Source organism: Cucumis melo, chromosome 2, assembly GCF_025177605.1.
Source record: "Cucumis melo cultivar AY chromosome 2, USDA_Cmelo_AY_1.0, whole genome shotgun sequence".
Classification (NCBI taxonomy): domain Eukaryota; kingdom Viridiplantae; phylum Streptophyta; class Magnoliopsida; order Cucurbitales; family Cucurbitaceae; genus Cucumis; species Cucumis melo.
In genome coordinates this window covers 15,313,058-15,337,687 of record NC_066858.1, presented here as the reverse complement: position 1 = coordinate 15,337,687, position 24,630 = coordinate 15,313,058, and the positions used below count along the sequence as shown (strand labels likewise).

Sequence of the window (24,630 nt, the reverse complement as noted above, 5' to 3'; positions counted from 1 at the left end):
TAAGCTTATGGTTGTGATTTCATATTTAATTATATATTAGTTTAAAAATCAATTTCAATTAAGGAGAAAATAACCTTTGCAGAGGCTTAAACACAAAACCTCCCTAGACCATTTGCTCTAGTTCTATCTTAGACCATTTAATTCAGAAGGTTAACTGTATGGATGAAGGAAATTTAATTATATCATCTAATACGATCAATATCGATTTAGAAAAATTAAAATAAAAAGAAAATAAAGAACATAACTGACTGATTGACTTTTATTCATCGATTATCGATATTGATTTGAACATTTACTAGATGATTCCTAGTTAATGGAATGATTATAACTTATGGAGAGAGGATAGCAGCAGATTGATTGTATTTGAATGTTTTTGGTGGAATAGTTTATAGGGAAACGTGGGGGGGAGTGATGTAAGAATCCACGTTTTATTGTTAATATATAAAGGAAAGGACGGCACCCCTTCTGGCTTCTATTATTAACCATCCTCCAATACCTTATTTAAATCACGTGCAAAATTCTTTCCTTTTTTCTTTTCATGCTTTTTTTAATCACAAAAACTTTTGTTTTCTTTTCAATTTTAATCTGAGGTCCGTACTATGCCACGTGTCCCAACTTAGATGCTGCCCACCCCCCAAATAAACCAATATATATTATTAATATTAATAAGTTGCACTACACCATCTAAACCAACCAAATGGATATCAGACTCTAAATTACTGCTTTCAATCAATTAATTTTAAAGTTGGTGAATGTAAGATTCTTTTTTCTTTACCACATCCATCTCACTTGTATGGTGGAAGAATCATTGTGAATAGTAGTATCTTGTCGACATCAATTATACACTAAAAATTATATATAATGTCTTTCAAATAGATACGATCTATATTTATTACTTTCAAGAATAATATAAAATTTCATAAAAATAATGTAAGGGTTTTCAATTTAATTTGAACTAAACCACGTACTCTTTTATTTATGTCCAACCAAACTTGGATATAGGATCTTTAGTTTAAGATTTTCCATACCATATTTTATTGTACCCACGAATTGTTGTTAGGACTACTAAAATATACTATTAGTTACAAATTGAAAAGATTTTGTTTTGAGGGTAATTTTGGAATACATTCGTGAAGTATAGGTGTGAGTTTGCCATATTTCTTAGTACTTTTTGTTTTTGTTACATTTTTCAAAATCATACTTAGCTTAAAAAAATTTATCCATACCAATTTCTTTTTTTTCTAGTACAATTTAGGATAACTTATTACTTTTTGTCTTTAGGTATATATTTCTGTCAGTTAAGTTAAATTTTTGTCATCTCCGATTTCTCTTTTCTAAATCAATGTAGGAATGTTATTTTCCTTACATGTTCATTGGGTAGATTCTAAAATTATTTCAATTTTCTAATCATAATTCAATCCTACCCACTAATTAATTAATTAATTAATTGTACCTTTTTTAACCACTACAATATCAATTCTCAAAATTATGTTTTGAGAGGTCATGTATCTCTAAAATACAATACCAATTTTTAAAATTATATTTTGGGATGCATAGTTGACAATTTATTACATAATAACAATGTTAACATGATTTTTTTAAAATTTAAAAATAACAATAAATCATGTCAACGTGAACATAATTTAACTGATATGTATTTGTAATATTAATTTCAGAATCAGAAGGTTATGTTACATCATCTTAAATTACTCATCTTAGATTTTCCATTTTCTTTATTTTTTTCTTAATGGATGTTGTAATTTTATTAATTAGGGAAAATAGTAAATATTACACCCTTTAAAAAGTGACCAAAATATGTTCCCGATCAAACAAAATAACTTGGAAATTGGTAAATTTATTGGGGAATGATTTTGTGATGGGCCAATTTTGGGCCAGAGTTGAAATGGGCTTTTGACGTGGAGGTGTGGTACCCCACAAGGGGAAGGACGGACGGTAGAATGAAAAGAAAGTAACATTTGGCGATGGAGTGGGGTCCATTTTGGAAGATTCCCCGTTATGATTGGCCGATGAAAAAGGTTGTGGAAAAAAGAATTGAATGGCCGTGATTGTCCCTATCAGGTGATTAGTTCTAAATTTTTAACTACGACAATTCTTTTATTTATTTGTCGTTTCTTGGAATTTTGTCTGCTTCCATTGGAAGATTCCATATTTAGAAAGAATAAATTAATAAATAGATTGAAATCAATTTTTATATAACTTCTTTGGTCTCCTTCACTCAATTACCTTTTCTTATAAATTTGGCATGAGGGAATTCAATATGAGAATAGTTCAGAGTATTCATTAAGTTTTACCCTTGATATTTGATTTAGTTTCACTTCTAGAGTTGAAGATGATTGTAATCGATGCATGGAAGGTTTGGGAGATAAAAAATAATCATGTATTCAAAAAGATATCTACTAGTACTTATGTTACCAATGCTTCTTCTGAGAAGTGTGTCCAAGAGGAGGAAAGTTCATGTGTGGGTGGGGAACCATTTGAATCATCCTCTTCTTTCTTATATTGATTAGTTTCCACTTTGGTATTCTAGTCGGGTTGGATGTTTTAAGATTATGTGAGTTGTATCTATTTAAGTTGGTCTTAAATTTATAAAAATACAACAAAGTCAATGTTTTTTAAACGATGGCCATTTAGAAAGATTTTCTTAGTATTATCTCTCTAAATGTACCAACCCATCATCGTAGAATCAAAGTTTGTTAATATGTTAAAAAGAAATATTCCATGGATCTTGTTCATAAGTCTCCATTTTCATTCTTATAGTCAAAAGAAATATAGACGTAAAATAATAAAAATGATTTGATGAAATTTTCATAAAGCAATGAATCAAAAGTTGAAAATTTTACAAATTTCCATAATTTGCATGTGGGAGTGGGAGGAAGAAAGAAGATAGGATGGTGAAGGTGGGAGGGACTTTCTTGTTTTTTGTTTTTTTTTTTTTTTTTTTTAAATAAAAATAATAAAATGGGAGCCGCCGATACGATAGATGAAGTACGGAACGCACACTTTGCCTTCATCAATAAATAAAATAAACAAAGCAATAAAGTAATAATAACTAAAATTACAAAAAAACCCATAAAAATTGACTTAGTCGCCATCGCATCGCATTCTTAAATTCAACATGCTTCACGGCTCACCGTTGAATCAAGCATGGGGTCCATTCATTTACGGCAACTTTTGCACTTCGACCGCGTGGGTCCCTAAAAGCTACGTCCAGCCAATACAGGAGGCAGGGAGAGATCTTTCATTGTCGAAATCGTGGATGCACCTTTCTTGTTCACGTGACTGATTTAATATGCGTCGTTAAAAATCTGACACCCAACCAATCAGCAGTCCACGTAGGTCCTGACATACGTGACGTGTTACTCCCACGCACTCCCTCTTTACCAATGACTTTTTCCCTCATTTCTCTTTTCCTTTTCTTTTTGCTCTATATTTCAATATGTTTTCGTTACATATTAATTTATTAATAAGTTTAGTTCTATTTTTATTGTTTATCTTCAATATTGAATGTTTATCTGAAATCTCATTAAAAGACATGTAAAAAAAAATTGAGGTCTTAGTGTATATTTGACAATAATTTTAAAATACTTCATCGAGTGTTTGGAACTGAAGTAGTGATTTTGGAAAAAGAAATTGAAGTATAACTGATTTTGTAAAATTGTTTTTTAAATAATCAAATTTATATGTTTGGTACAAGTGATTTTTCTATATTTAAAATTATAGAATTATTTTGTATTGGTTCTAAAAGTGAATTTCGAACTACCCTATTACTTAAAATTGCATTTTCTACTCGAGAACTTATTATTTTAATCATGGAAAATATCTATTTCTATTATTTTAGTGTTAAATTCTTATATGTATGTATGTTATTTTGAGTAAGATGAAATTTATAATACATATGGAAAGAAATATCAAAATATACACACTTGTTTATTTTGTTAATAATGTATGTTATCTATTGTTCTACTATTTAAAATTTTAAAAACCAAGTTCACATATAGATAACCAATAAAGTTTTAGTAAAAACTAAATTAAATAGTCATCTTGGGATTGATTCTCTGTCAATCACTCAACAAAAATCACCTATCAAAACCGACTCCCCCAAAATCAATTAGAAATGATTTTAGATTATTCTAAAATCAATTTTAGCTCATAACAAACACCATCATTTTTATAAGAGAAAAAAAATCAACTATCTAAAAATCACTCCCAAACATACTATAAACCATTCTTGTTATATTCAAAATTATTACAAAACATGTACTTACCCTTCTAAATGTAAAGTTTTTATTATATATAAAAATGATTTAAAATCATATTGTTACGATGCTTTGGAAAATTTTTAAACATGACAAAAGTTATTTTAAAATTCTCAAAATCACAAACAAACATGTCAAAATTTTTTAGCTTTTAAATTTGAAAAACCATATTTATTTCCCTCGAAACATAATTTGATAAGCAAATCTCATTTGATTATGTTTGTTATTATTATCCTACTTTCTATAACCATAATAAAATGTAGGACCTACAATTAAATCCTTAATCAACAAATGCAATTTGATTTGTGGAATTGAAGATGAATTTTCTAATTACATTTAAAAATTATGTGAACCAACTAGTCTTTTATAAGTAGTTTCGAGTCAATTTCTAATTTTCTTCTTAAATTAGATTTATATATTTATGGTTACAACATGAAGAACTATAAATTTAAACTCAAACTTTAGGAAATGAATTTTTTCCATGTTTGGAATAACAAATGAGATAAAAAAAATTGATAAATGCACAACTTCAATAATCTTACCCAATATGGAAAAATGGGAATCATTGTTACCTAATTGTTACACAAAATTACACTTTTCTAGTGCTCATTTTAAAAGTTATGTTTTAAATCATTAAAAAAAATTTCTTTAAACGGGTAGGTTTCTATAAAGACAAAAGTTTAACATTGAATTAAAAAAATACCATATGGCTTAATTTAAAATGTTATTCATAGAGAAATGCATCCTTTGATCATTTTGTTTCATCTTTTTATGAAAAATGTTTGAATTGATAGTGACCCAACAAGAAAACAAATTCTTAAAACTCCTTTCTTTAGTTTTAAGATTTTAACTTAAACTTTGAAAACATTCTTAAAAAGTATACATAACCAAATATAAAACAAAGAACCTTAAGTGGGAAATAGTGTTTCTTAAGTGTAGTTTGAAGTTATCCCCACATATGTGTTTAAATTTATAATACTCATGATGAGATAACTATAATAGTAACATGGTTTTTTTTTCTTTTAATTTAGTACAACGTCATACCAGACTTAACAACATACGATCTATGAAAATTCTTTTTTTTTTTTTAAACAATATATGACTCAAAAATCGAGCTTAGACTTAGCTCGAGAAGCTACATATATATAACACAAGTGTATATATAATTTTAATTTGTTACAATGTTGTAGACCTTCGACCTAACCCTCCACATATAAAGTTTTTATAATTTGGGATAATTTTAGCTAATATTTCTTTTTATGACAAAATTAAACATTCCCCCAATCGATGAGAAGAATGCATTACCAAAGAATGTTTTGTTTAGCAGTATGTTTTTATTTTACATATTAGGTTAAACTATTACTCATTACACTTTAGTTAACGTTGTTCTCGAATGTTGTCATTGTAAGCCTCCGATCATGAGGTTGACATTTGATTTGCATCTTTCGATATGAGTTTCTCTTTTTGAACTAGCCTACATAAGAAATCCTCGGACCAACGTGGTGTCATGCCTATCACACTCTCTGATGTCTTAAGTCAGTATAAGAGAGAATATTGCTTAGCTAAGCACACAAGAAATAAAGCCAGTGCTCCCTTTTGAAGATTACTTAGTCTTCCTCTTTGAGATTATTATCGAATGTGGTTGCTTATAAGCCCACATCTTGTTATGTGTAGTGTCTACTATTTTAGGGTTGCTTCCAATACTTTAGGCAGCAAGATGTCAAATTGAACGAAACTCAATTTTTTCTTGATTGATATATATTTACTAGTTTGTCCATCATCCCAAATTTGGAGGCACTAGCTTTTCCTTCCGGACACACATTTCCCTATGCCTCTTCCCAATACCCTATAAGCTTTGGGCTCGCTTGTGGGTTTCGTGAAGTGAAAACTCTAGTAATTTAAATATGAGGAACCCTTTTGTTGTGAGCCCATAAGATCAAATTCTAAAATCCTCAACCGATCAATGTGAAGTCAATCGATCCAAAAAGAAGAATTAGATTTGGGTTACATTTTGATCAAGAGGCAAGGGATGAGGAGAACTTATTTCTTTTGCTTCAAGTTCGAACAATCCACAAGTACATTGATCAATAACCTATTTGAATGTTCTTGATATGCATATAACTCTCTAACTCAAAAATTATAAAGTGGTGATAAGATCGTTCTAACTTCTATCAAAAGATTTCGTTTAAAAAAACCTAAAAACTCGAAACTAATCGTACATTGTCTCCACTTTAAACTCTTAGGCCAAAATACTTAAAAGTTCCTTCTACCACTAACTTGAAAATACATAAATAAAACTAAAATCTCATATTGATTTCATCTTGTACTATCGTGAGAAACCAATTATATAGCCTTTGATAAAATTTGTATATAAAAAATTAGAGATAACTAAAGTGGTTTTACTTTTGATCTATTTTGCTTATAAAATAACTTGTAGATTCAAAGTCGATGAAAGTTTTAAGCTTGCCCGATCTTTAGTTTATTAGACCATCTAAGTAATTCTATCATCTATCTTAATTTAGGTGTTGAGGTCAAATCGGTTTTAGAGTCTCCTTGGAGTGGAATACCTTAGAGTATTATTGTTCAACTTGGTTTTTGGTTCTTTTAACTTTGGACACGTTTGGACATAAAACTTTGTTTTTGTATGCACTAAAATAAAACTAAGGTGGTATGACATATGGGTGTGTGGTATAATAATAACAAATGAAGAGATGTTGAACATTTTGTTTGGAGCCTCAGCCACCAATCTAGTTGCTAAAACCCAAACATCCCCTCTAGACTTGGGAGAGAATAAAATTTGAAAACCTTGTGCCCCGGTACACGGTTTTTCTTAGTTGTCACCAACACAAAATCAACGTTGCAGATTTCATCTTCAATTTCAATTTCTCTTATAAAAATCCTCCGGTTGCCGCCATTTGGTTTAGGTCAGCTCTTAAGCAAATCAATCACACACCACCAGAAGAAAGAAAACAACATCTCATTTCTACCAAAAGAAAAAATATCAACTCCAATCTTCTTCCATAACTATGATCCTTAGAAGTGCTTCCACTCCCCTTCTCAATTCATGGTTACACCATTCAAGAGATTCGTCCTTAGAGCCTGAGATTGTTTATCAAATTCCCAAATCGCGTTCCATTCTCCTCTCTGGCTCTCCCAGTTGTTTATCTCCGATAATCGACGATTACCCTCGGAGGATTACTCGAACGCTTTCCGAGACGGATCTTCAGGACCTGTCTATGGCTAAGATGAAACCTTTTAGCAGGACGCTTAGTGGGTTTTCTGAAATGGCCGAAGAAACTCATGGGGTTGGGTTTAGCTGCTCCAAAACCGCGTCTTTGAGCTGTGGGTCGATTTCTGAAACTGGGGAGGATGGTGGGTTTGTTAGTGTTTTGGTTGGTGGTGGGGTTGGTGGTAGTGGTGGAAGGATTCATGGTGGTGGAGGATCTGATGGTGGCGATGATTGGAGTTTTGGGTTTGGAGATTCGAATCATGGGAATGAGAGTACGGATTTGTATTATCAAAAAATGATCGAGGCAAATCCTGGGAATTCAATGCTTTTAAGCAATTATGCTCGTTTCTTGAAAGAGGTAAATCTACATTCAATTTCAAATCCCAATTGATATATGATTTGTTTAATTTCAAACATTTGGTGATTCTTTTTGTATTTATGATTAATTATTTCGGGTAATAGGTACGTGGGGATCTTGTGAAAGCTCAAGAGTATTGTGGGAGAGCAATTTTGAACAATCCGGAGGATGGTAACGTCTTGTCCATGTACGCTGATCTGATATGGGAAACTCAAAAGGACTCTCCAAGAGCTGAGAGTTATTTTAATCAAGCTGTTAAGGCTGCCCCTGAAGATTGGTAAGCTTCAAGATTTCATGATTAGATTCATACTTTTGGTTTAGAGTTATGGATCGAAAGTTGTTCGATGGCATGAATATTAATTGGTTTTATGTTCTCGGCAGTTATGTTCTAGCTTCTTATGCACGGTTCCTTTGGGATGCTGATGAAGAAGAAGAAGAAGAAGAAGAGGAAGAAGAGGAAGTGGGGGAAGAAAACTTTAGAGAAAAACCAGCAACGAGCTTCTTCCAAGGAGTACAATCCCCACCCCCTCTTGCTGCTGCTTCTTAGTTCTTAGACTTCTCCTGGCTTCATATCTTTTGTATCATACCTTCAGAGATAACATCTCTTAACCCTGTTTATATTCCCTTCTTGGCCTTAGTATTAGTGTTCTTTTTTGTGCAGTAGTGAGTTGTATCGTCCAAAGATATTGAATTTCTCCCTACGGAATGAAAGTTGTAGAAAGAAAATAAGTTATAAGATATATTTTAGCTTTATGTTTAGAGAATATTCTTTCTGTGTCTCTGTTTCACTCTTCATTGGGGCATGTTTTGGTTCTGAGTTGCATTATACAACTGAATGAAATGGACTCTTGTATATTTTGAAACAACTGTTCTATTGCCGATTATTCATGCTCAGCCTGCAAGCCTAGAGTTTGCAGGATCTGATCTGGATAGTTTAAATTGGGATGTCACTACAATTCCTTCATAAAATTTTGTTTTTGAAGGAGAGAAAATAGAGTGCCTGAATTTACCTGTAAGAAGAAAGAAACGAGGAAACTACTACAACTGGTTTCTAATGCTAAATCTGTTACTACTACCCTAGATTGAACATGGAGAGAGATGCCACTTGAGTGAAAAAGTTTCTGTCAGCTTCTTCTTCATGTCTTCGAGTTCGGTTTGCTTTTTTCAGCAGTTGAACATGGTGGTGTGGTGGTGGTTTAAATGTTAAGCCTGTTAACTTGTCTGCTGGCGCACTTTATATCTTGTTGAAAATTTGGCAAAAAGTTCTCTATTCAGACAATTTGGACTAGACAACATTTTATCAGCTTGTAGTACCTCTTTTGTGAACTTCTGTGAACGGGGTACTGAACAATTTATTGAGTTTGGTTCAACTTCAAAGGATCCAAAACCAGCCTAGAACGGAGCCACCGACCAACCCAATGCCCAGGAACACAACCATTACAATGGCAGACAACTCTGCCTCTGATGCAGGTAATAACTTGGGAGTACTGATCATGATAACACTTGTCAGATACCCATTGCTCAAACCGAGCAAAAAAGTCAGAACAATCACGGGCAATTCGGTTCTTAGCCACCTTGGGCCGTGGATGCAGGCCATGAACAGTGGATAAAATAGAAGCCTGCTGATGCAAAACCATGTTGCTTTCTTGATGTTTTTCAAGATGTATATTGCAGTTAGAGATTTCCCAACTAAGTCTGCAATGTTGTATATTGTGATCAGCAGAATAGGATACCAATCTTGAAGCAGGTTAGATTCCAGGTCCTCAGCTATGAATCCTGGAAAAATTGATAGTGTAACGACATAAGTTATGAAAATTCCGAATGCAGGCCACCGAATTTTAGCCACCACTGTCCAGAACTTGGATTTTGAACATGGAGGTTCATCTAGAAGATCTCTATAATAATGCTGCATCACTGGCAGCTTGCACAACAAGTTACACGACACTATGCAGCAAAAGAGGATCGAAGCACCAACAATGAAGTACAAATGCGCGCTCTTTTGTAGACCCTTTGGCGATTGTGAAAGTGAGGCCTTTGTAATAATCCTCAAGATTGAAACAAGAACACCTGTCGCCATCAATTTACTCAGTCAGGTTCATGTCAATAATTCTCTAACTTCATGGAATTCAGAGCAGCAAAATAAGCTTAAATTTATGTTTAGTTTGGTCAGGACAAGCATGTTTCGCATTGACTTTTGTACTAGGATATGATTGAATATTGAATCAATTGAAGATTGAATCCTTTTGAGATTGTTTGTTTAGTTTAATAAGGCAGGAAATTGTATGTGGTTTTCAATTTAATGCTATACACCAATACCTAGTTGCCACATCAATAAAGATCATTAAAATATCAAGACACTTTACAGCCATCCCATATTAATTCTATACTTATTCATGCAGTTGAATGGGGAAAGTACTTCTTTTGTTTCCCTTTCGGGCAACTGAATGCACATGCTTTCTAGGCCTAGATCATGTCTGGCACTTTCTATTGGTGTCCACGATTACACGATATCCGTTCAAGGGAAAAAGGAAAAATATAGTTAACTTGAAGGTTTGGACATAAATAATACCTGAAGAAGCAGTCCCTGCAAACACAGCCTGCATAAATTGTTTTGGCAGCCTGCCAGCTGATCCTATCAAACTTCCTGCTACTAAGCCATCGGCCAAACCACACGCGACAATTGATGCAACGATCACACTATAAGCTTCGTTTGGTCTCCAGTTCGAACCGGTCATGCTTGAAGCCCAATCCATAATAGGAGACACTAGAATAGACAGGATAAACAAAGAAAAACCCATGTTCATTCGAAATCTAAAGCTCGTCTTCTTTGACCATCCATCCCAAGCAATCATAAGAACCAGAAGGAGCACAGAAGAAGTCATGTAAGCAACGGAGAAAACCTTCTCGACATGTTTGGTTGGATACAGGTAGCCAAAGTAATCAACTGCTGTGATTGAAGCATTCCAAGGGAGCAAATTGCCAACACCAAGCAAGAAATGGATGAAGTAGGCAATTCTGAAAGTATCCCTTGGTTCTTGCTGATCTCTCATAATAGCCTTTTCACCTTCCATTTTCATATTCAAGCGTTCTTCTTCTGGCTTTGTGCTATTGTTTGGGAATTTATGCATTGACAAAACAACAGTAGCTTGCCACTCTGAAATGATGTGTTGATGGCGATGGGTATCATATCACTTTGAGAGAGTCTGAAACTATTCAAAGCTTAAAGCACTGTCGTTGAGGTTATCAAGATTGGTGGCTATAATTTGTAGGCATGTTTGATCTTTTTCATTATTGATTACCATTAAAAACAGCTTCCCTCAGTCTTACCACTACAATGGAGGGGACTGATCTGCTCTAGCCTTTGAAATCCTTTATTGAAACAACTGACAGCTCAGTTTGTTTGGATCGCAGATGTGATTGATGGGTTGAACTTGGAACCAATATGACTCATGAAAGTAAAGCTTCGTGGGGACAAGAAATGGATGGGCAATATTAAGCTTGGATCCCTTTATTCTACTGCTACACATGGGGAGCGGCACTCTCTTCAGGTTCACCTCTGAAATTCTCAAACTAGATATGTTCATTCCATCTCTTTACTTCAATTTCATTGCATAATTATGTGGTTTAAACTTCAAAAGTGTTCATTAAGTTACCATTTTTCTGTGCTTTGAAAGATCTAAATGCTATTAGATTATTCACTACTGATCTAAGACAGAGCCAAAACTTGTTATAGTAAAACTCATATGAATTGGAAGGTCATTTCAGCTTGGCTAAGGTATCACATATAGCTGATAAGCCATCCGCATGGGAGAATTTGATTCTCTGTTTTTCCAGTCAGGGAATTTTCATATTGGAGAAGATTAATTACCCCCATCCATCCTTTTGTCTTTCTTCTTCCTGTCATTTCGTACTATCTTCTCTTGGTTTTTTTATTCCTCTTTTTTTTCTTACCTTGATTAATCTTTACAGAATTTATATATGGAGATGAGTTTACATTTGTGAGGGACTTGCATATCTTACTTTAAATTGACTGATATTCTTCAGTAGGAAATTCGTCCATATCATGGTTGTATCGCACACCATGAATTGTAGATTCAATGAACGAATAACAAGTGGCTTCGATTACACACTTAGCACAACAAACGAAAGGACGAAAATTTGTCATACTTCCAACTTAAAGAGAAGTAGATTTCTTAAGTTTTTATTTGCCATACATCCTATTTGTGATAATACATACAAACAGAATGTATAACGACATTGATTCAATACAAATCATAGGAAATTAGAATCTCTGTACCTAGTTAGAAGTCAAGTGAGATGTTTAGTCATGTATGCATCCAATCTAATATGTTTTTTTTTTTTTTATTGCTAATCAAACTGTAAATGGTTGATGCATTATTATTGTTTGGTGCACATCAAATCCAAGCAGAATATATAAAGGAATTGAAGCCAAAAAGCCTACCAAAAGTTTGAAAGTTTGAATTGTGATGCACATCAATCCAAAACCACTCATTTAGAAGCTTTTGAAAAGAAAAAAAAAACATTTTGTTTTACAAGTCTTTTTTTCAATTGAGGTGTGTAGTGGGAAAGACAATGTTTTTGACAAAAATGCGATTCCTTGGTCCTAAAAATTGGCATATATCATGCTTTTGAATCAAATACACATTTTATTAATCCATCAACGAATTCAAGGGGTTTGAAGTTCAAATTTTTTCGTTTAAACATATTAGATTCTCCACTGTTTTTACATTATAATGCTCCCTCCTACCATTACATCTATCGCCTTCCAATGAATGGAATCTCCTTTTTCTCTTCAAATGATTGTGACTTTAACAACATTGGGTTGAAAAATGGGGGAATCTTTTTGTAAATCGTGGGAGTTTCTATTTCTTTTTTGTCTTTATTCAGCATTCCTTCTCCAAATCTTCAATAGGAAAAGGAAGGAAATCTAATTAAAAGTAACTTAATTGAGTGCTAGCCTTTGTGATGATGACATGTATTTTTATAATTTTGCAATATATAATGTTGTTTCATTATGGAAATGTCACATTGTATATCATGATCAAATAATTTTGTTCTTTGACATTGATGAGATCTTGACACGTTAATTTTCTTTTCAAACCTAAGATTGTTATGTTTTACCGTCATTAATAATAGTAACATTAGGTTTGGTGTGAGAATATATACAATTGGGATTAGACTTAAAAGGAATGGAGTATTAATTCTTTTGAGTACTACAACCCAAATGGATTCTGTCTATTTTGACAACAAATTGATTTGCTAGAAACAAATGATGTTACGTTTCGACATGTTAATAGCTTGATTCATGATCATGATATTTACTTGTTTCTAGTAAAAGTGAATGTGGTGTCGCACAAACATTCGTTGTAGAGAGTTTAGGAACTTCTTGTTTTACGTAACTAATTAAGTTAATGGCGAACATCGAAAGAGATTGACATTTCTTAGTTTGATTTACCATTAACATTAAACTCGATTTTTGCTTCAAAAAATTTACATCAAACCAAGATTAGTATGATAAGTGTTGTGGATGATCCTAAGACGTAAACCCACAAGGTTGTAGATTGTAGATTGTAAACCTAGTGGACTCGAGCAGCCTTAACAATTAGAAATTTATGAAAAACACTTTAGGGGTCATTTGGTTGGAGGAATTTCTGCATGGAAATTAACACAGATATCCAATTCTCATGTTTATTTTACATTTTTCAGCTTATTCCCTAAAAAACGGGGGATTTTCTCTTTTTTTTTTTTTTTTTTTTTTTCATATGTTTTCTAAAATTTATATATATTTTTATTTGGAATATAGTTAGTTAATAATTAACAAAATAAATATAAATATTTTTTATAAATAAATAATAATATATATAAATATTTACTTTTTAACTTATTTTTATAATAAAACAATATTAAATGAATGTAATTACATTTTACATAATAGTAAGAAACATTTTCAAACATAGCAAAATAAACGAAAATATTTACTAACATATAGTAAAATTTTAGATTCTATCGACCGATAAACTTCTATCAATTTCACTAATAGAAGCATATCAGTGTTTATCCATGCCTATTATTGGTAGAATTTGAAATTTTGTTATATGTTTGTAAATAGTTTGTCAATTTATTAAGAATAGTTAAATTTAGTTAAGTAAAAAGGTTATTTTTCAATAATAATAATAATTGATTACTTTATTTTTGTAATAATTATTAATTTTTATTTGATTATTCATCGGGAACGAATAACCTTTATGGATTATTTATAGTCAACTAATTGTTTATTGTGATTAATTTTATGTTGCTTCATTCTTTATTAACCTATCATATTTATCAAAAAACAAATTTGGCATTCTTCATCAATATATCATATTTTTTTATTTATTTTCATTCTTATATAATATATTGTTTATTAAAATATGTTTTCGTATATTATTTAATTAAGGTTGAAATTACTAATGTTGAACCTAATTAATTATAAAAATATTTATATATTAGATTATAATTAGTTGAAGTTAATTAAATATATTATTGGGTTAATTTTGATCATAAATTACTCAAACTTTAAACTATTTATAATTTAAATTATTATTAATTTTTATCCATATATTATAGTAAAATTAAAAGTTTATAAGAATTTCGTGCTTAATTTCATAATTTAAATACAAACATGATCTTTTTATAAAATTGTGATAACATTAGTCATGCACAACAAAACAAAGTCATCTTTGATTACCGAACACAATAATCTCATATATTGTATTTTTAGACATTCTTTATTTTCAAACATTTTTAAAATCTTAAACCAAATGATATCTATTTCTCAATCGAGAACTCTCATCCATATTTTATTCTCTATCTCTATCGCTTTATGAGTCAAATTCCTAGTCGAATCGATATTGAAAAAAAGAAATTGACACATATTGGCTTCCTAAATTTATCTGTTAATGTGCTACGGCGTCTTAACCTCAATCTTGAAGTGATATTCAAATAGCAATCGCTATTTTGGACATGATGCTTACTTTGAAAAGTTTGGTTTTCCAAAAATTTATGTATGTCTCCAAGAAAAGACATTTGTATTGGTGATACATACAAATACATATATATACGTATGAAAAAGTGGCAATCCGTAGAATTTTATCATTACATTCCATCATATCATTATAGGTTTATCTTTTATTTTAATTTATATAAATGAAGACCACATTTGAATGATAATATTAGATTAAATTAAAGAGTCATTTCTAAATATAATAAAAGATTTTTAAATATAGCAAAATTTATCAAATTCTTCCTGACTTATTTAAGTTTTGTTTTCTATATTTTATAAATAGTTTTAATTTTTTTCGATCCATATAAGTTTCTCAAAATTAAATCATATTTTTTTAAAAAAGAAAAAATTGAATTAAATCCAACATGTAATTTTTATGAATATTTTTGATACTTTTGTTTGTGCTTTTAAAGTCTAGTCGAGATTAAGCAATCAAACAAGCTAAGTTCCTCATGGTGTAGAAATGAGAGCAATCGAAACATAGATATTAAAAAAAATATAATATTAAAATAAATAAATAAATAGATAAATAATGAATAAAAAAAGATATTATAAAATTCAACATAATCCAATATTTGTATTACAAACCCATCAAATGCCTCTGTTTATAGAAAATTTGGCAAATTACATGATCACCAAAAGTGAATATGTTCAGTAGATATCAGAAGAGTTGGTATCAAGACATTTGGCAAGGGAGTTAGAGGCAGAGAGAGAAGTGATAGGACCCTATGAACATCTATATTAATAATATTTATTATTTTCCCTTTCTTGCCTAAATTTTCTGTTCACAAAAAACTTTTTCAAAATCTAAAAAACAAAACGCAATAACTTGGGATGTATTTAGATAATTAGTAAATTGATGTAAAACTTTGAAAAATCATATTCATATAGATGTGAAAACATAAGTGGAGTCAAATAATTGAAAAATTAGGTAAAGTATTTGATACAAAAATTGATAAGACCCTTTGGGAATGGTGGATCTTGTCCCAGAAAAAAATATATTAGTTTAATAAGTTTTAAAAAAGTGAAAAATAAATAAATATAGTGAATCACATACAATTATTTATTTCCACATCTGACGACAAGTCGTTTCAACATTCAACAAGTAATTAAAATGAATGGTTGAAGATTGCGGCCATTGGCCTCCCAGTCGTCTCCACAAAGTCGACATATCTTCAAAAAGAAGCGAAAACCAGTCGACGTAGCTCTTACTGCCACTCGCCGACGCCCAAGGCGGACCCCGCTTCCCTTGGACCTAAACATGGAGACGCCTGATCAAGGAACGTCCTCCACTCCATACCCCGGAGGAGGAGGAGGAGTCGGAGGAAAAGTTAGAAAGCCAACCACAAGAAAGCCGCCGCCAACCCCTTACGCTCGTCCGCTGCATAACCAATCCGACAGGCGCTGGCTCTCGAAGCTCGTTGATCCCGCCTACCGCCTCATCACCGATGGCGCCACTCGACTGCTTCCCTTTTTGTTCTCGAAACCACTGCCCTCTACTGCCCTTCCGTCTCCCGGAGACGTAGATCAAGGTCATTAGCGTCTTTCCCTAATCTTCTCTCGTTAAATTCTCTATCTACTGCTAACTGTATAGGGTTTTGTACATCGCATTTTCTTGGTTGAAATCAATAACCTTTTTATACTCCCTATTCTAGTACTACGCATTTTGAGGAAATTGATGGTTTTTCTGATGGTAGTGAGTAGTGAGGTTTCGATTTTTTCTTCACTTAATAAACTTTTTGTTGCATTTACGACGCAACCTTTCTAATTTACTTCACTGAAAGTATTGTAGCTATGTTTTGCCATGCTGCTTGCATTAATCTAATCGGCATTGTTTACATCAGACTCCAGAGAATGTTATTTTTGGCTTATTATGTTCATTCTATTGTAAGATTAGTTGTTGATGATGAATTCTTTTTTCAGCAGATAAAGTGGAGGCAGACTTGGAGGATAACGTCTCTGGAGAAGAACCACCCCGCAATGTAAAATTCGCTCTTTTTTGTTTGTTTTTGTTTTGGTTGTTTTTTTTTCTATTGTTATAGTTTTGCTCTTCCATGGCCATGAGCACCTTCTTTTTTTTTATGCCACCTTACGAATGAGTATCCACTATCCGGATATTACTTTGATAACAGACAAATGAACAATCGATATTTGAAAGTTCTTACTGGGATTTTATTATTAAATGAGATCGATGTCAATAGAAATAGTCATAGGGCAAGGGTTACCTACTCTTAACAGTCGCTTCTCACTGGTGAGCGTACTTTGATTGGTGTGTTGTCTAGAAGGTTATAACTATTTTGACCTTGTGAGTGCGCTCATGCTTTTCTGCTGGTGGAAGTTATTGATCTTTCCTTAAACTATGACATTCACTCTGATGTTGATGTTTGTTATCCAAGAAATCTGATAGTTTACTAGTTACAATTTTATTTACCTGGTGTAGTTGCTTTTTTTTTCTTGTGTCTCTTTCCTTTGTAGCAATATTCCTGTATTGATTCTGATGGCTTGGAGTTACAAAATTGCATTGCTTATCCATTCCTTGTGGTTAGCACCGAAGGGAATGATTTCCTATGTCCTGTTTTTGTTTTCATTTAATTCAGTTTTACATTTTACCTTTTCATTTGAAAAATTATATGCAGATAGTAATGTGATTCATAGTATACATTTTGGTTCATTTCTTGCAGCAAGGGCAGTCTACCTTAGTTGGATTACCTGGTCCTAGTGGAGAGGCAATTGGATCAGGGAACAATTCTGATTTTAGTGGCTGCCTAAAGGGCAGAGAAAATGATATTTTGGCTGGGAATAGAAAATTTGATGTTGAAAAATGGATCCAAGAGAAAACATTTTCGAGGTAAATTGCAGAGTATGACTTTTTTCGTACAAAGCGATGTGTTATTTATTATCTAAGAAACATGAACATAGACATGATCCAACATGAAATTGTTATAGATACGATTCATTTTGTTTAGTAGGGTGTCTATTTTCTATATTTGAATATGTGAACATCTTTTAAAATATTTCAGACAAAAAATTTATTTTATTTTTACAATATTGGTGTTTGGAAGCCAAACTGAGAGATAGTAAGCAAAATTTTAAAGAAGTTCAATAAAGTAGTTTGTCTTCGTTTAAAAAAAAAAAAGATATTTTAAAGAAGTTTAAGAAGCCATTATGTTTATCTAACTGTGCAATTCCTTATGGTACTTAGCGGCCTAGCCTACAATTACGTATATTCAATCATTTGCTTAAATAACAGGTTCAATCTTTTTCTTGCTTTAAATTTATTCATTTTTCTCTTATTTTTGTTTATGTCGATTATTCTATTTTATTTGTTTTAAAGAAGGGTTTTATTCAACATAATATAAAATAATTGATCTAAACAAGATGGGAGAAAAATAAATAAATTCTCAGAAAGAAGATATTGAACTTGTTATTGAAGCATGCGATTCTGTAAGGAATTGCACAACTAGGTTTTATGTTTCGCTTTAGGCTGCGATTTTGAAGTCTTTACTGTAACTATTCTTTAAACACTCTTTTGCTTGACTGGAGTCCCTTCCTTCAGTTGGAATCCTTTTGGTGGCTTGACTTTTTTGTATGCTGTTTTCTTCCATTTTTTTTTCTCAATGAAAGTGTTGACTTTCATAAAAAAATAATAATAATAAAAAAATAACAATACTGAAAAAAAAAAAAAAAAGATTTTAAGAAGTGCTCAACACAATCCCAACAGACGCTTGACTAGTCTCTAATGTCCACAAGATGTGAGACACAAACATGCTCCCTAAACTGTATATGTTCATCTTCAACTCTTTTCATCGCAGAGTTCAGTTGAAGTGTTTCCTCACTGAAATGCAAAGGGATGAAACATTAGGGTGAAGGAATTATTTTAATCATGATCCCATGGTTGAAATTCTTTCCCCTGCTATGAATTAATAGGTAACTTGCTTCTGAGGTTGCATACAAGGGGTAGTCAAATGTCCATATATAGTAGTCTTGATAATTTCATTTCTAATCATATTTAACAGCGCTGCCTCTTTTCTCTTTGTATAAACTGGTAGTGGTGCAAGACCTCTATGTCCAAGTGATAATCAAATGTCCAATATTGGTGTTCTATTATAAACGCTTAGTCGCACAATGCCTCATGCTCTTTTCATTCAATTATACATTTTCTATAGCCACATAGTCAGTTGGATACTGGACTTCTCTAAATTGGCTGATATGTACAGGGAGGAAGTTAGCCGTTTATTAGAGATACTTCAATCAAGGGCACTTGAGCCGTCTAATAAAGTGGACGGCCAAACATTTTCACCACAGAGCATTGAAAAACAAGTTGAACAGCCATCTGCTGCAAATAGAGTTCTAAAAATACCTCATGAAGGAAAGCAAGAAGATTTGGAGAGGACTACGTGGGGAAACCTAACCCCTCATCCACATTCATCGGTCAGTAGGGTGAATCCTTGAGTAGTTTCTGTTTAAAATAAGTAAAGTAAATATTTCATTTCTTTTATGAACTTGGAACTTCATTTAAATCTGGTGGTCTTAGTCAATGTCTGTCAATTTGCCAAATTGCTTTGTTGTTTCACACATTGGTGCAGATTGTGGGATTATTTCTTCCATTTCTACGATCTCCTATGTTCTTCAATAGGTTTTACTAGGCCATGCTAGGATCTTTTAAAAATATATTAATCAATGTATATTTATACACACACACACACACACACACTTACACAAACATATATAAATTTGAAGATCAAATCATCCTAGATACCTATTTTTTGTATTGTTTATTAGTATAATATATAAAACACCAAGGAGGTTAGTTCAGTCTTGGGATTGTCAAAACTAGATCAAACTACAATTACTAGGTTGTTCATATTTATATTTCTATTGAAGTTATCGTTTTAGTACTCTTCTTGTTTGTTAGTAATTAAGTTCTATAGAAAATAATCTGATATCAAATTGAAACACTAGTGATGAAAGCTGATGAGACATTCATTCATCAAAATAATAAAATGAATCGTCTCTCTGTTAGCAATGTAGTTAATTTGGTTAATGTTGAAATGTCAATAGGAAAATATGTAGTTAAAGGTCTAGGATGGAGATTTGTGCAAGAATCTTCAAATTTTCATTGCCAAAGTCTTCAATGTCTGTTAACTGTTTAGAGCTTGTTGTTCATGTTGCTATGCCTCTAATAATAGTTCAGCATTGGGTGTACTTTAGCAGAAACTAACTGACGTTGGAGCATCACCTGTGGATATTGCAAGAGCATACATGAACAATCGAAAATCTGAACCAGGCTTACTTTCTGACAAGATACCAGATGAAGGAAGGGATTTGGTTCATGGTGATCATCAAATGTCTAAGCCTTTTATTCCATCAATGTCCCCCAGTCCATCAACTTGTTGGCCTGGTGCCATGTCAGAAAGTCAGCGTGGTTATTTAACTCCGAGAAGTCAAAGAGGAGGTAGATTTGGTCTTCATAGTTTCCCTCGGACTCCATATTCTAGGAGTATCTTTTCAAAGCCCAAGTCCAAGGTATGCATATATGGTCTTCAATTCCTTTTTTCAGGTTGTGACATAGTGTATGTACACTTTACAGTAAACAGGCTATATATGATTAACCACTACTTTGCACGCTGACAGCTAACTCAGTTGCAAGGAGATGACCAGAAGTTTGTGACTACACCAACACCTCTCTGGCAGCAGTCACGAACTCCTGCTTATTCTCAGGTAATTTCTTTTATCATTATAGCCATTGGCAACCGACTAAAGACACAACAGCAATTGATTTTACCATTAAGCACTCATTGACTCAAAACCAGTTTCATCGGAAAAAGAAAAAAAAAAAAAAAAAGACTTTGTAGCATTTACATTGAGATTCAGTACTGAACATTTTAATGTGTCTCTAATGAGTAGCTATTTTAAGGTAAGGGTAGTACGAAAACCAATCATTTTAGCAAGAAGAATAAAGTCTGAAATATTAAAGAATAAAGAGAACTGCAGTATCCTTTTTGTGGATGTATGCATTACAGGGTAAAGCCAGAAACTTTTGTTGGGGATGGAGAAATTTTACATTCGAACTTCTAAAATAAACTTCTATTTTTTGAACTATACGGAGGCAATTTAGAGGAGAAACTATAACTTATTCTTAAGTGTTCATTTATCCTTGATCTTTTGTTTCTTTCATGCTCTTGCTCGCAGGGTGCATCTTGAGCTAGTGGTTTATTAAAATGTTTGTTATAGCTGTTGCTGTTGTGCTGCTTTACCTAACCGTATAGTTGTTTTGGCATAACCCTGATATATACTAGTTAGATGGTTTATATTTTTCATCCAGACGCTAGAATTTATGGATTAACTAGAGTTACCTAATTCATGGTGCCTGTAGGTGGTGGTTTAATTTTTAATTTTAGGACAACTCATTCTCAGGAGGAGCTTTTAGTTCTTGGGCATTTTGTTGTGTTTAAATATCTAATTGTACTTGAGTTCTCAAACTTTGGGTACTTTATTGAATTTTGTTTCTTATATATTATTTGCTGCTGGTACTCTTTAGCTGTTTGCCAAGCTCAAGTCCTTGCAGGTTCTACTTCTATCATTCTTATTTATTTATTTATTTTTTCTGTTTGTATATATAGATGATATCAAGCAACGATCTATTAGATGAGGCAAATGGTTCCTTTGGACCAATTCGTAAGCTTCGCCACAAGGCATCTGCAGTTACTAATTCTAGACGATCGGCGTACTTATATCCACCCCGACAACCAGACATGAAGGTAGCAAATTCCAATGCTTCAGAAAGCATTTTACCTGACATGAAGAAGAATCTGGAGCTTGGAGGAGCAAGCACCATTCCTCTATCACAATCAGTAGGAAACAACACCTCTGAGTCAAATCTTCCGACTCTCCGTCCACAGTCCAGTCAGGTTGCTAGGACAATCCTAGAGCATATTACTAGAAACTCACCTACTCCTAAAGAAAAGAAGGAAGAGTTAAAGAGAGCAATTGAATGGAAAAAAACTCCATCTTCCAATCTACAAACTGTCAAGCCAAATGAAGCCAGGAATCTGGCCGTAGAGTTAGATTCTCACAAAAAAGCGAATCAAGTAGATCAGATCTCTCCCCCCCAGCTGAGCAATACAGGAAACACTATGTCCACGATTCTTCCAAAGGAGAGTGCTGGCAGAAATTCTGATGCTGCAAACCAATATCCTTCTGGTCTGAAGTTTAGATTTAGCAATGCTGAACCAAAACACCAGGGTGATGCAGGCTTAAATATTGGTCGCTCGTCGCCTAAGGTATCACTGCAACTTTGCAATTGGTTTTAATTTGTTGATGTATCATTGACTGACCTTACAGATTCTTCTTTTTCAATTCTTGTTTTTTCTTTTTTTTTAAAAAGTTATTAGCATAGCTGCATAAGCTTGAATTCTTAATTTGTGATGGAATTTATGGGCAGGTTGTTCCAAAAACTGTTCCTGTTCCAGCTGTTGGAACCGCAGTGGGGACTCAAATTATGCCTTCCTCATCTTTTGGTGGTAAACCTGTTTTTCCATCCATTACCATCAACAAGCCTGAGTCGAAATGGGCATTCTCCTCTGACAGTGGTTCGGCATTTACTTTCCCTGTTTCCGGTGCATCCTCAGGAATGCTCTCAGAACCACCAACACCGTCCATCTTTCCATCAACAACAACCAGCCTTGGGGGAAGTCAGCCTCTATTACTGAAGCCTGAGGCTCCAGTTCCTTCATACAGCTTTGGCTCAAAGAAGTCCAGCCCTAGCCTTGTTTTCTCATTCCCTTCAACAAACAACGATACAATCTGCACTGAAGCCTCAAATATAAAGTTCAGCTTTGGATCCAATGATAATACAAGACTTTCCTTCAGTTCTGTTGGAAAAGATGCAGTTTGTTGCTAACTGATTAGACTTGTCAAGTACAGTTTTAAGTTGAACATTGGGGAAAGAAACTTATGGCAAGTGCCTTATTTCTTAAAAAAAAAAAGGAAAAAAAAAAAAAAACAAACAGGAAATTGCTAATTCAATCAAAATGACTACTTTTCTATGCCAGTTGATGGCTTTCCTTTATGTGTACTTTCCATTCCATTGACAACGAGATGGTATGAAAGCAATCCTGTTAGTTTTAATGTAACATTAGTTTAAATATTAATCAAAAGTCACATCATTAAGTTCAACAAGATTCCTGATTAAAGTTTTGTTTGTGTGGATGGATGTTGAGAACCTGAACCAGGAGAGGGAAAGTAGTTTCTCGCATGTGATATGTTTTTTTTTTCTTTTTCTTTCCTTTTGATGCAGATTCCCAAAGAATTCCAAGAAAAATCTGGGAAAAGGGAATGGGATACCTACATCTACAACTACATCCTAATTCCTATCCAAGAAAGAAAAGTAGAGATATTTGATTGGATGATGACAGGGGTTCAAGAAGGAAAAGAAGAGGATAGGACAAGAACAGGTACACGTGGCAGGCTTCAAATCACAAGATGAAGGAAGTGAGAACGAGAAAGAATCACATGTTGGTGTATGTATGTAATATATTAATATATATATATGTGTGTGTGTGTATATATATATATATATGTTGCAGGTAACGAGGAAGTAATTCCCTCCCCCATCAAGAGAGGTAAAAAAGGAAGAGATAAACTGAAATAGTGGGGGGTCCCCGTTACCCCCAAAATTTGTAGCACCGATTCATCAAAGTTGTGATGAATGAAGAAAAAAACAAACAACCAAGGGGGGGTTATTTTTTAGTGCGGAAGGAAAGGGGGTTTGGGATTGTGGGGAAGAAAGTCAGATTGAAATGACAATGGAAGTGAAATGAATGCGTTAGCAGACCATGAGTGTGACATTTCAGATTCTAAATGTCAGAAAGTTTCTTTCTTTCTTTCTTTCTTTCTTTTCTTTTCTTCTCTCTTTTTTTTTTTAGGGTTTGTGTGCAGCAGAGCAGAGCAGAACCGCCCAGTGGCAGCGGCCGCAGCAGCTGCACCACCGCTACCCCTGCTCCACTCTATACTCTTTTTCTCATGTCTTTTTCCCTACTTAAAATCAATTTCTATTTTCTTTTCTTTTGGCAGCCAGCTTGTAATCAATCCCTACATTCATTACCAACCACTTGAAGATCCCTAGGACATTCAATCATTATTATTTTTCTTACTTTCCTTAAACCTTTAACTCAACCACAATCTATTAATTTGTTCATGTTCTTTTCTATTCTATTCTATCCTTCGTTAATGTTGAGGAAGTGAGAATGCTATTCAGGGGTTGATGTTTCCTTTCGTCTTAAATAATATAATAAAATAATTAACCTATAATATTTTTCTTCAAGTTGAAAATTTAAGTTCTATTATTTGTTTTGTTCTTCAAGTGACAAATTTCATGCTATATGTTAATCTTTTTTAGTTATTTTATTTTGGAACTTTCTTATATTATTTTACCACATAACGTTAATTTTGGTATGTAATTTGAATATATTCCAACTTCAAATTGTTCTTCTCATAGATGTATACAAACAATTTTACTTTATTGTTTTTTGGAGAAACACAACAATAAAGTGTTTTTTAAAAGTATAATTAAAAAAGGAAAATCCAAATAATAAATCACGTAGTTATTAATGTACTCGTTTTGGGTTGTATTTTGGTAATTTTGCAATATATAGTTTATGTTTTATTTTTAGTTCATCTTTTGCTAAAAAGAAAAAAAAAG

The 24,630-nt window shown here is 32.8% G+C and overlaps 3 protein-coding genes and 1 long non-coding RNA gene across 7 annotated transcripts; 3 read left to right on the top strand and 1 right to left on the bottom strand.

Annotated features, from left to right (window-relative positions):
- Window positions 1-7,002: 7,002 nt before the first annotated feature.
- Window positions 7,003-8,630, top strand: LOC103487441 (uncharacterized). The gene is made up of 3 exons (XM_008445766.2): window positions 7,003-7,864; window positions 7,969-8,141; window positions 8,246-8,630. The coding sequence occupies exons 1-3, from the start codon at window positions 7,304-7,306 to the stop codon at window positions 8,409-8,411; spliced, it is 900 nt and encodes a 299-aa protein (XP_008443988.1). The 5' UTR covers window positions 7,003-7,303; the 3' UTR covers window positions 8,412-8,630.
- On the bottom strand, window positions 8,281-11,147 carry LOC103487439 (equilibrative nucleotide transporter 8). The gene is made up of 2 exons (XM_008445760.3): window positions 10,434-11,147; window positions 8,281-9,931 (listed from the first exon to the last, which is right to left on the bottom strand). Exons 1-2 carry the CDS (start codon window positions 10,990-10,992, stop codon window positions 9,237-9,239), a joined length of 1,254 nt encoding a protein of 417 aa, XP_008443982.1. The 5' UTR covers window positions 10,993-11,147; the 3' UTR covers window positions 8,281-9,236.
- Window positions 11,148-11,275: 128 nt separating this feature from the next.
- Window positions 11,276-12,160, top strand: LOC127148239 (uncharacterized). Its single transcript, XR_007819090.1, has 2 exons — window positions 11,276-11,412; window positions 11,909-12,160. It is a non-coding gene; the product is annotated as an uncharacterized LOC127148239 (long non-coding RNA).
- A 3,849-nt stretch (window positions 12,161-16,009) lies between these two features.
- LOC103487440 (nuclear pore complex protein NUP1) lies at window positions 16,010-23,108 on the top strand. 4 transcript variants are annotated; one of them, XM_051081621.1, is made up of 8 exons: window positions 16,010-16,459; window positions 16,854-16,909; window positions 17,609-17,775; window positions 19,145-19,358; window positions 20,142-20,453; window positions 20,562-20,648; window positions 21,551-22,210; window positions 22,372-23,108. In XM_051081621.1, exons 1-8 carry the CDS (start codon window positions 16,189-16,191, stop codon window positions 22,828-22,830), a joined length of 2,226 nt encoding a protein of 741 aa, XP_050937578.1. In that variant the 5' UTR covers window positions 16,010-16,188; the 3' UTR covers window positions 22,831-23,108. The 4 variants fall into 4 exon arrangements, with proteins under 4 accessions (XP_050937578.1, XP_008443983.1, XP_008443985.1 ...); XM_008445761.3 differs by having other exon boundaries at window positions 16,013-16,459; window positions 16,851-16,909; window positions 20,139-20,453; XM_008445763.3 differs by having other exon boundaries at window positions 16,014-16,459; window positions 20,139-20,453.
- The last annotated feature ends 1,522 nt before the right edge of the window (window positions 23,109-24,630 follow it).

Excerpts from the sequence above, each read along its gene's own strand:
- LOC103487441 (XM_008445766.2), top strand. The coding sequence starts at position 7,304 with ATGATCCTTAGAAGTGCTTCCACTCCCCTTCTCAATTCATGGTTACAC. Across the intron at positions 7,865-7,968 it reads ATGCTCGTTTCTTGAAAGAG|GTACGTGGGGATCTTGTGAA; the intron begins GTAAATCTACAT and ends TTCGGGTAATAG. Across the intron at positions 8,142-8,245 it reads AAGGCTGCCCCTGAAGATTG|TTATGTTCTAGCTTCTTATG; the intron begins GTAAGCTTCAAG and ends TGTTCTCGGCAG.
- LOC103487439 (XM_008445760.3), bottom strand. The coding sequence starts at position 10,992 with ATGCATAAATTCCCAAACAATAGCACAAAGCCAGAAGAAGAACGCTTG. Across the intron at positions 9,932-10,433 it reads TGCAGGGACTGCTTCTTCAG|GTGTTCTTGTTTCAATCTTG; the intron begins GTATTATTTATG and ends TGATGGCGACAG.
- LOC103487440 (XM_008445761.3), top strand. The coding sequence starts at position 16,189 with ATGGAGACGCCTGATCAAGGAACGTCCTCCACTCCATACCCCGGAGGA. Across the intron at positions 16,460-16,850 it reads TCCCGGAGACGTAGATCAAG|CAGATAAAGTGGAGGCAGAC; the intron begins GTCATTAGCGTC and ends TTCTTTTTTCAG. Across the intron at positions 22,211-22,371 it reads TTGGTCGCTCGTCGCCTAAG|GTTGTTCCAAAAACTGTTCC; the intron begins GTATCACTGCAA and ends ATTTATGGGCAG.